This window comes from Tiliqua scincoides, chromosome 10 (assembly GCF_035046505.1).
Source record: "Tiliqua scincoides isolate rTilSci1 chromosome 10, rTilSci1.hap2, whole genome shotgun sequence".
In the NCBI taxonomy this organism is placed as follows: Eukaryota; Metazoa; Chordata; class Lepidosauria; order Squamata; family Scincidae; genus Tiliqua; species Tiliqua scincoides.
Window position 1 is genome coordinate 12,871,422 of NC_089830.1, and position 11,536 is coordinate 12,882,957.

General features: G+C 49.5%; 1 protein-coding gene across 1 annotated transcript in view; it reads left to right on the plus strand.

Moving 5' to 3' along the window:
* The window catches only part of LOC136661490 (kin of IRRE-like protein 3), a 94,839-nt gene extending 83,885 nt beyond the window's left edge, over positions 1-10,954 (plus strand). The window contains exon 9 of the mRNA XM_066638772.1: positions 10,878-10,954. Within this exon, the coding sequence (XP_066494869.1) occupies positions 10,878-10,954 (77 nt within the window). The remainder of the gene's footprint in view (positions 1-10,877) is intronic.
* The last annotated feature ends 582 nt before the right edge of the window (positions 10,955-11,536 follow it).

Genomic DNA, 11,536 nt, shown 5'->3' on the forward strand with positions numbered 1-11,536 from the left:
TTCCCCTCTCTTTCCCTCTTCCCCTCTCTTCCCCCTCCACTGGAGAGGACACTCCAACTTCGCCATATGGTGTCGGCACAACACGGGAAGCAGCAGTTACCAGTTATAAGTCTTCCCTTGATTGCTGTAGAGCGTGACGCCAGGGGCTGTTTCCGACGGTGGGAGAGATCATTGCATCTCGCTGGGCAGTCCCCAGCCAGTAAGGTGTTGCCTCGCCTCGGTCCGTTAACCTCACGGGGTGCGTGGAGTTTAGGGTGAAAACCGACAAGCGGATCGACAACTCTGCACCATGCAACAGAAAACAGAAAACTCCTGTCCTAAAGCTGGGCACCTGGAACCTAAGGACAATGACACCTGGCTTCTCTGATGACCTGCAAGTAATAGACCATGCATGCAAAACAGCTGTCATCGACATGGAGCTGAGCAGACTGCAGATGGACATCGACGCCCTTCAAGAGACTAGGCTGCCAGATTCCGGATCTGTCAAGGAGAGAAATTTCTCATTTTTCTGGCAGGGAAAACCACCAAACGAAACCAGGGAACATGGTGTTGGCTTTGCGGTCAGAAATACCCTGCTGAAATCCATCATCCCACCTACTGTGGGAAGTGAAAGAATTTTGTCCCTGCAGCTCCAGTCATCAGCAGGACCTGTCACTCTCATCAGTGCTTATGCACCGACTGTTGTCTCCAGCAGAAGCCAAAGACAAATTCTATGATGATCTGGCCACCACTATCAAGAAGATCCCCGTAAAAGAGCCATTGTTCATCCTCGGCAATTTCAATGCTAGAGTTGGTGCTGATAACAGTTCGTGGCCCAATTGCTTAAGTCAGTTCGGCACAGGGAAGATGAACGAAAATGTCCAACGCCTGCTAGAGTATTACTGTCATCACAGTCTCTGTGTCAGCAACACGTTCTTCAACACGAAGCCCCAACATAGAGTCTCTTGGAGACACCCAAGATCAAAGCACTGGCACCAGCTCGACCTGATTCTCACCAGACGCTCCAGCCTTCCCAGCATCAAGATCACACACAGCTATCAGGGTGCTGCCTGCGACACCGACCACTCCCTGGTGTGCAGCAGAGTGAAACTGCAAACAAAGTGACTGTACCACACGAAAAAAGGAAGGAAGACCTCACATTGATACCAGCAAGACCCGGGATCAGAGAAAAGTGGAGGAATTTGCACGAGCGCTTGAGGAATCTCTTCCAGGCCCGGTTGATGCAAACGCATCCAACAGATGGGAACATTTCAAGAATGCCGTTTACAACAACGCCTTGTCCATATTTGGCAAGAAGACCAACAAGACGGCAGACTGGTTTGAAGCCCACTCTGAGGAGTAGACACCAGCCATTGAGGAAAAGAGGAGAGCTCAAGCAGCATACAAGGCCTGTCCCAGTGAGCACAACCTGCAGGTCCTCCGAGCTGCTCGCAGCAAAGTCCAGCAGATTGCCAGGAGATGTGCTAACAACTTCTGGCTCCAGCTCTGCTTTCAGATACAGATAGCAGCTGACACGGGCAACATCAAGGGGATGTATGACGGTATCAAGCAGGCCCTAGGTCCAACGCAGAAGAAAATTGCCCCTCTGAAGTCTGCCACAGGCGAGGTCATCCAGGATCAGACGCAGCAGATGGAACGCTGGGTGCAGCACTACTCTGAGCTATATTCCAGAGAAAATGTAGTCACCGAAGAAGCGCTGAACAACATTGAGTGCCTGCCTTTGCTGGAGGAGCTTGACAGTGAACCAACCCTAGAAGAACTTCACGTGGCCCTGGACTCCCTTGCCTTTGGCAAGGCACCTGGAAAAGACAGCATCCCTGCTGAAGTCCTCAAGTGCTGCAAAGAGATCATCGTCACTGAGCTGCATGAAATCCTCTGTCTCTGCTGGAGAGAAGGTGGAGTACCTCAAGACATGAGGGATGCAAACATCATCACGCTGTACAAGAACAAAGGCGACAGGGGTGACTGCAACAACTACCGTGGCATCTCTCTCCTTAGCATTGTAGGAAAGCTGTTTGCCCGAGTTGCACTAAAGAGGCTCCACGTACTTGCAGAGAGCGTCTATCCAGAATCACAGTGCGGATTCCGAGCCAACAGGTCCACCACTGATATGGTATTCTCCCTTAGACAACTGCTGGAGAAATGCAGGGAACAATGACAGCCACTCTTTATAGCCTTCAGAGATCTCACGAAGGCCTTCGACCTGGTCAGCAGGGATGGCCGCTTCAAGATTCTCCCCAAGATTGGATGTCCACCCAGGCTCCTCAGCATCATCAGATCCTTCCACAAGGACGTGAAGGGCACTGTTGTCTTCGATGGCTCCTCATCAGACCCCTTTGACATCTGAAGCGGCGTGAAGCAGGGCTGTGTTCTTGCAACAACCTTGTTTGGGATTTTCTTCGCTGTTTTGCTGAAGCATGCCTTTGGAACTGCAACAGAAGGCATCTATCTCTGGATCAGATCAGATGGGAAGCTCTTCAACCTCTCCAGACTGAGAGCAAAGTCCAAAGACCAGCTGAAATGTCTGCGTGACTTCCTCTTTGCCGACGATGCAGCTGTCACTACCCACTCTGCCAAAGATCTCCAGCAGCTCATGGATCGTTTTAGCAAGGCCTGCCAAGATTTTGGACTGACAATCAGCCTGAAGAGAATACAGGTCATGGTTCAGGATGTGGACTCACCTCCCTGCATTACAATCTCTGTGCATGAACTGGAGGTTGTCCATGACTTTGTGTACCTTAGCTCAACGATTTCCGATACTCTTTCTCTTGATACCGAGCTAAACAAAGGCATCGGTAAAGCAGCTACCACGTTTTCCAGACTCAAAAAGAGAGTCTGGTCCAACAAGGAGCTGATGGAACATACCAAGATCCAGGTCTACAGAGCTTGCATCCTGAGTACACTTCTGTACTGCAGCGAGTCATGGACTCTTCGCTCACAACAGGAGAGGAAACTGAACGCTTTCCACATGTGCTGCCTCCGACGCTTTCTCGGCATCACCTGGCAGGACAAAGTTGAAACAACACAGTCCTGGAAGATGCTGGAATCCCTAGCATGCATGCACTGCTGAAACAGAGACGCCTGCGTTGGCTCGGTCATGTTGTGAGAATGGATAATGGCCGGATCCCAAAGGATCTCCTCTATGGAGAACTCATGCAAGGGAAGCGCCCTTCAGGTAGACCACAGCTGCGATACAAGGACATCTGAAAGAGGGATCTGAAGGCCTTAGGAGTGGACCTCAACAAGTGGGAAACCCTGGCCTCTGAGCGGCCCGCTTGGAGGCAGGCTGTGCAGCACGGCCTTTCCCAGTTTGAAGAGACACTTGGCCAACAGTCTGAGCCTAAGAGGCAAAGAAGGAAGGCTCATAGCCAGGGAGACAGACCAGGGACAGACTGCACTTGCTCCCGGTGTGGAAGGGATTGTCACTCCCGAATCGGCCTTTTCAGCCACACTAGACGCTGTTCCAGAACCACCATTCAGAGCGCGATACCATAGTCTTTCGAGACTGAAGTTTGCCAGCAGTGGAGAGGAACTTGCACTGAGCCAAGTGGACCAGGAGGTGGCGATAGTGTTCAACATTTTTCTGCCATTGAAGCTCTGAAAGGACTCCTGGGGGGACCAGATATTGAAAAAATAGGATGAAGTTAAGAATGAAAAATCCAATATAGCAAGCAAGGGACTGATCATGGGAGAAAGCAGGAAGCAAAAAGCCAATGGGATCTGTTGATTTGGGGGATTTAATTTTTGTATACGAAAAATAAGTTATTCCTTGTTACTTTTGCCTTAAGTGTATTTACCAGCCGTGGATGTTTTATTTTTTGTTTGCTTGTTTCAGTTTTCCAGAGTGACTGGGGAAAGGGGGTTGTTTGTTTGTATTTTTCATTTTTTTTTTAAAGAATGGGATTCCACATTGGCATTCTATGATCATGCCTGTTTTCAGTCTGCATTTTTATATACAGAGGGGAGATTGCAAATGTATTGTCTACTGCAGAACTCAAAAATATTTATATTTAATTTAAAAAGTGGGAATGGAGTGACGACCCTTTATTATTTCTGGGATGTGTACTGGAAAACCCAGAGTCTGGAATAGAAGGAGAGAGAAAGGGAAGCACACACTAAGTTTCCTGGGTGACCTTGGGCCAATCGGTCACTCACTCTCAGCCTCACCTACCTCACAGGGTTGGTGTGAGGACCAAAGCTGGGGAGGAAACATGTTCATCACCCTGAGTTCCTTGGAGGAAGGGCAGTAGAAAAATGTGAAATTTGAAAGTGCACAGGTATGCCCAGAAAAGCTCGATCCCCTGTGCCATCTGAATTTTTTTATTTCTCACCTATGCAAACTAGTTGGACTCCAGTTATTAAAAATGCAGGGTTCCTATCTGCAGATATATCTACCCACCACTCCGGCATAGCTTCTCTATAGCTTATTGAAGCCAGCTACCCAAGACGTTCATATGTTGGGTAGTATGAATGCCATATTGTAACATAAGCGTCTGCACTCCTAGCAATTGACATTTTGAACATAAGAACCTAAGAACAGCCCCACTGGATCAGGCCATAGGCCCATCTAGTCCAGCTTCCTGTATCTCACAGCGGCCCACCAAATGCCCCAGGGAGCACACGAAATAACAAGAGACCTCATCCTGGTGCCCTCCCTTGCATCTGGCATTCTGACATAACCCATTTCTAAAATCAGGAGGTTGCGCATACACATCATGGCTTGTACCCCATAATGGATTTTTCCTCCAGAAACTTGTCCAATGGGGGGGCAGTCATTGATGTCTCCTCAAGGGAAGGGAACATTTGTTCAGTGCTTCATTGTGGCTGCATTGGCACCGGAAAGTTGGAGAGCATCAGTGGCGTCACTAGGGTTTGCGTCACCCCATATGGGAGGCCAGCACGTCACCCCATGATGGACCTCCTCCCATTCAGTGGCCCAGGCAATGCCTTGGGCAGGGGGTGTGGTGATGTATCCAGGGCCTCTGAGAGGAATTTTATCAGGGGGTACAAAGTTTCTTTTGGGCCCCTTTGCAAAGGGGGGCGAGTGAAACAGCGCGGTGGAGGGTGGTGATAGGCAAGCAGAATAGGGATAGGGAGGGGAGAAACAGGGTACAAGGAAGGTAGAGACAGCTGGAAAAGTCTTTGACGCCCAGGTCTACCAACCCATGTGGCATCAGTAGTGTCCCCAGCAGACAGCAAGTCTGAGTAAATAGGAAAACGTAAGATCCCAGGCAATTTCACCCCCTCCCCCCGTGCGTGTCATCCTAGCATGTGGGCTGCACCGAGTGATGCGCACAGGGGGATGACACATTACTGGCCAAAATTTGGGGCCCTAAGGCTGCAATCCTATAACACTTTCCTAGGAGTAAGCCTCATTGAACTTACAATGGGACTTACTAGTAGACATACATCAGATGGTACAGAAAGGGCCCAATCCTAACCAGCTTTCCAGCACCGATGAGGCCACAATACAGCCCCAAAGAAAGGGAGGACATGTTCCTTTACCTCAAGGAGGCCTCTGTGACTGCCCCCCCACCACAGGATGCAGTGCATGCCCCATTGGCATGACTGCATCAGTGCTGGAATGTTGGATAGGAGGGGACTCTAAGTCTGCAAGTTACATGCTGGCTCTGTTCCGGAGGTTCCCTGCTTTTCTACAGAGGTCCCAGGTTCAATCTGTGGTATGTCCATGTATGGTGGGGGAAAAATGCCACCCTGAAACCCTGGGGCAGCTTTCAAAAGACACAGAATTTCTTCTGGGGGAGGAACCAACTGGCACTCTTCAAATTCCTCTCTCTCCATTCCTCTCTGCTCCACTAATGAGGTCTAGATTGTGTGACACCCTTTGGCACAAACATAAGAACATAAGAACAGCCCCACTGGATCAGGTCATAGGCCCATCTAGTCCAGCTTCCTGTATCTCACAGCGGCCCACCAAATGCCCCAGGGAGCACACCAGATAACAAGAGACCTCATCCTGGTGCCCTCCCTTGCATCTGGCATTCTGACATAACCCATTTCTAAAATCAGGAGGTTGCGCATACACATCATGGCTTGTACCCCATAATGGATTTTTCCTCCAGAAACTTGTCCAATCCCCTTTTAAAGGCGTCTAGGCTAGACCCCAGCACCACATCCTGTGGCAAGGAGTTCCACAGACCAACCACACGCTGAGTAAAGAAATATTTTCTTTTGTCTGTCCTAACCTGCCCAACACTCAATTTTAGTGGATGTCCCCTGGTTCTGGTATTATGTGAGAGTGTGAAGAGCATCTCCCTATCCACTCTGTTCATTCCCTGCATAATTTTGTATGTCTCAATCACGTCCCCCCTCAAGCTTCTCTTTTCTAGGCTGAAGAGGCCCAAACGCCGTAGCCTTTCCTCATAAGGAAGGTGCCCCAGCCCCGTAATCATCTTAGTCGCTCTCTTTTGCACCTTTTCCATTTCCACTATGTCTTTTTTGAGATGCGGCGACCAGAACTGGACACAATACTCCAGGTGTGGCCTTACCATAGATTTGTACAACGGCATTATAATACTAGCCATTTTGTTCTCAATACCCTTCCTAATGATCCCAAGCATAGAATTGGCCTTCTTCACTGCCGCCGCACATTGGGTCGACACTTTCATCGACCTGTCCACCACCACCCCAAGATCTCTCTCCTGATCTGTCACAGACAGCTCAGAACCCATCAGCCTATATCTAAAGTTTTGATTTTTTGCCCCAATGTGCATGACTTTACACTTACTGACATTGAAGCGCATCTGCCATTTTGCTGCCCATTCTGCCAGTCTGGAGAGATCCTTCTGGAGCTCCTCACAATCACTTCTGGTCTTTACCAGAAACGTAACACAGAGAGTGAAATGCAGCATTTATTATCTGGAAAAACCCTCCCCCTCCCCTGAGGGCTTCTTCCACAGCAGCTGGCAGACGGTGACTTCATTCGGCCTACCGAAGCGCATCATGCTACACCAGGGGTCGGCAACCTTAAACACGCAAAGAGCCATTTGGACCCATTTTCCGGAGGAAAAAAAACCTCGGGAGCCACAAAACCCTTTTGACATCTAAAATGAAGATAATACTGCATATATAGTTTTTTTTCCACCTTTATGCTCTTATAGGTCCCATTTTTATAATGTAGCCCCCTCTTGTAGCTTGTAGTTAGTTTTTTCACACATTCCTGTCCTGTGTTTTCAGACACCTGGTCCTCTATGGTGTTTTGCCTGATTCCAAGGCCATTCTCTGCCTGGAGAATTAGGCCCACTTTAAGCAAATTAGCTCCCCTTCTTTCCCCCAACAAATGACCCTGGTTCTGCCCTGCAGCCCTGCTGGACCCCACCTCCAGGGTAGCTCGCCTGTTCAACCTGCAGAGGTCCTCTCTCCTGCCAGCAGCCTCCCACCACTACAGCAGACCCTGTGTCCTCAGCAGGTCTTGGGCACAGCAACCACACTTCAAACTCCAGTGTCTCCAGCAGTCCACTAGTCACAAAGTCAGTCAGAGTATCCAGGGCAGAGTCCAAAGTCAATAAGCCAAGTCACAGTCCAAGGTCAGATTCCAAAGTGAGTCAGTCAAATCAGTCAGAGTATCCAAGTCAGCGTCAATAAGCCAAGTCAGTCAGTTTCCACCTCAACCTGCACTCCTTCTCCAACCCACACCCCCTTCCTGCCGCAGGTGCTCCTTATATCCCTGAGGGCCCTATTGCCTTCAAGTGGCTGCAGCTGTGCAGCACACTCTGCTGGATGCCCAGGGCTTACCCTTAAAGGGGCCACTGCTGACACCACATCTACCTCTTCACCAGATCTTCCAGGATTCCAATACAAATGGCGGTTATGACATCTGCTTATCTTACATGGATACTAAAGAACTCCCCCCCACCTTCCAGAGGCACGCTGCTGGAAGGAAAAAAGGACACAGACTCCAGAGGTGGGGAAGAGAAGAAGCCAGAGCTGGGGGGGAGGTGGGGGGGCAGCCACAGGCCAGCTTCTGCCCTGCCTGCCTGTCCTCCCTCACTCAGGCTGCAACCCTCTCCACACTATCCTGGGAGTAAGCCCCATTGACTACAATGGGACTTCTGAGCAGTTGGTTGGAGCTCTCAGTTTGCAGTCCTCTCCACACCTTCCTGGGAGGAAGCCCCACTGACTATAGTGGGGATTACTTGGGAGTAGACCTGCACAGGAGGAGGCTGAGGCAACAGCCCTCCACACCTTCCTGGGAGTAACCGCGGGGCTTGCTCGAGAACAGACCTGGCGGGCGCAGGCTCCCACTCACCCGTCCTTGTGCTTGGCCTTGAGCAGGCTCCAAGGCTGCCATCCCAGGCACCCTTTCCTGGGAGTAAGCTTCATCTGCTGTAATGGGGCTTACTACTGAGTAGGCACACATGATGTCTCCTCTGCTGTGGAGGAAAAGCCTCTCTTTGCACTGAGTGGGGACCTGCTCAGGGAAAGGCGGTCTGCAAGGGCTCACAATGGCTGAGGAGGAGGGCATCCTGCTGGAGAGTTGGGGAAGGGAAAAACAGGGAGCTTAAGCCTGCAGAGCGGGTAAAATTGAAAAGGGAAACCAATGTGGGGCAGGTGGGGGTGAAGGGAGAGGAAGGCAGGGGGCGGAGGGAAGCAGCCTGCCCTCCCAACACAGGTGCCTCCTGTCACCCCCTTTGCCACTTTCACCCAGAGGAGCCGCAGCAGACGGCTGAAAGAGCCGCATGGGGCTCCAGAGCCGCGGGTTGCTGACCCCTGACCTAACCCCATAGACATCAGGTTCAAAAACTGCATAGAGTATATGTTGAAGAGGTTCCCCTGGAACTGAACCCCATGTTTCCCATAGGCTCAATGATTCAGTATCTGCTAACACTGTATCCACTCAATTTTCCAGGAACCTACCCTAGAGGATAAAAATAACTGACTGTATATATTTAAATGAGCCACCTCTTCTGGTTTTAGCCCTTCATTGTCTGTGGCTCCAAGGATGAGGAGCCCATGTCTCTTCTCCTGAATTTAGCACACGCACTCTTGATAGCATGCCCAGTACCAAGGAACTCCATGGGTCACGTGTACAGTGTCTGACATGACAATCTAAAACACTCACATGGTCAACAAGAGCAGAGTAGGTTGCAGACAACATTTGGATGTAGGCAGTTTCTTCCTCCCCTGTGATAGAGGACAAGGTGCTTTCTAACACATCCAAAATTTGATACGGAAACACAAGATCTGCCATCATGAGACCAGAATAGGATTGGGCTGTCTGTTTCATTACAATTATTAGGAGAACTGATAGTTGACTTGGTTCAGAGCATCTTCTTGTGTTCAGCCTCTTTCTTAATGGCGTTGCTAGGCAGGTGTGAGGGGTGCAGGCCGCACCAGGTGATGCGCCAGGGGGACGCGCCCTGGGGGGTGATGTGCTAAAATTGCACCATTAGGAGCTACCCCATCGTGCCATACATTGTTGGATGCAGAATTCTCAGCGGAATGGAATGCAAGAAACAGAATTGAAATAGCTCCTTTCTTTCAAAAGTTATGGCCATAAAACTGGAAAGAAAAAATGAATGGATCCCTATGGAAAGTGAAAGTGAGCTGTATCACACGTTAACTCATTGGTAGGCATACTTGCTATAGTCCATTGGAAAGGGCAGGCGGAGAGGAATCCAATGACACCAGAATGGTCCTGATCCAATGAATGCAGCCAAAAAAAAATACCCGAGAAGGAGGTCCCATCCCTCCCATCTGCGAGTCTCTTGAGCCCAAAACGAAGCCACGTGGCTGCGTTTACTCATGAGTAAGTGAACTTGCCTTAGTCTATCAGAAAGGGCAGGCTGAGAGGACTCCAAGACATCAGAATGGTCCTGATCCAATGAATGCAGCCCCCAAAAACACTCCCTCCCAGTTGCGAGTCTATTGAGCCCTATGGAAAGCAAAGCAGCCTCACGGTTGCGTTTACTCATGAGTAGGCAGACGTGCCTTGGCTGGTGGTCAGGCCAGGCAAAGGGGAATCTGAGGACACCAGGATGATGCCGATCCCATGGAGCTGGAGTGCAACAAATGCTCCAGAAGGCAGCCTCCCCCCCCCCCACTAAAAAGGACAAAAGAGAGGCTTGAACTGGTAAGGGGAAAGTTTTCTGTTTTCCACTTGCAAAGCCAGGTGGGTCTTTAGCTTGGTCTGCTTGAAATAGAAGAACTTTAAACTGGGCACTGGGGAGGGCTGGAAATCTCACTGATTCATTTTGGGGGGGCGTGTTATTGCAGGCAGACTACAGAGAAAATTCACTAGCTGGAACAGGACTGGCTCCCCCTTATTTAATTATTTATAATTATTTATTTTAATTTGCTTGATGATGTCACTTCTGGCCACAACATCGCTTCCAATGGGTCCTGGACAGATTGTCATTCTAAAAAGTGGGTCCCAGTGCTAAAAGTTTGAGAATGCTGCAATAAGGTGTTAGTAAGTTGACCAGGGGTGTGTGTGTGAGAGACTCTACAAGTTTTCAAAATCACTAAAATCAGAGTTTGGAGGAATAACACCATCTCACCAGCTCACAATAACACCAGCTCACAATATTGAATACCCACAAGGCCCAAATGCTCTGACTAAAAGCCCCTCTCCGACCCTTGTCCAAGAATGATACCAGCCAGCATCTAATATCCTTCTCAGAAAACAAGCTGGCTGCAGTATGGGCCCCAAGGATGAACAGAAAGCCATAAACAATGGCAAGAAACAAATAAGGATGAAAGGGTTAGGGTAAAAGGGATGTTGATAGAGCACCAGATCCTCTGCAATGGATAGGTCTGTAAACAAAGTGTCGATGCGCTTCTCAAATCAACATCCTGAACTGATAACAAATGCCAAATGTTGTTCTTTTGCCTGTTGCTCTGTTAATTTTCCGCAGGAAGTACTTCCGCGGGAAGTACAGTGCACTTAGGTGAGAATTCTCTGTGGGAACCTAGTGTGGGAACCTTGGATTGAATGGACGTCCTAGTGTGGGGCCCCAGTGGGGAGGGTTATTGTGTTTATATTACTGCACATATTGCTGATTGTGTTGAGATTACTGTACATATTGCTGATTGTGTTCATATCATTGTACATCTTGCTGTGTTGTGTGTGAGTGTGCCCATCTCTGTGGTTTCAGAGTAAGGCCAAGTGGGTCTCTGCCTGACTGAGTGTTGTGTGACTGAGACAGGAATGAGAACGTGTGTGTGTGTGTGTGTGTGTGTGTGTGTGTGTGTGTGTGTGTCAAGGCAGCAAACTCAGAGGTTTTGAAGGACTGGCCATGAGTGAGTCACTGTTTTGGGCAGCCAATCCTGCTGAGACCAGACTCCCAGGCAGGAGGCCAGCTTGTGTGACAATTAAGATGGGGCAATCAGAGGCTGAGCCTGATGAAAGAAACCCTTTGAAATGTATTTTGGATAACTTTGAGTCCCTGGGAAGGGGAAACCCCACCATTCTGAATGGGTGAATTACCAGCCAGCTCAGAATTTCAATGGTACTCTCAATTTCCATATGTTGTTAACCCTGTCTCAGTCCTTTCAGGAAGTGGGGAAGGCATTG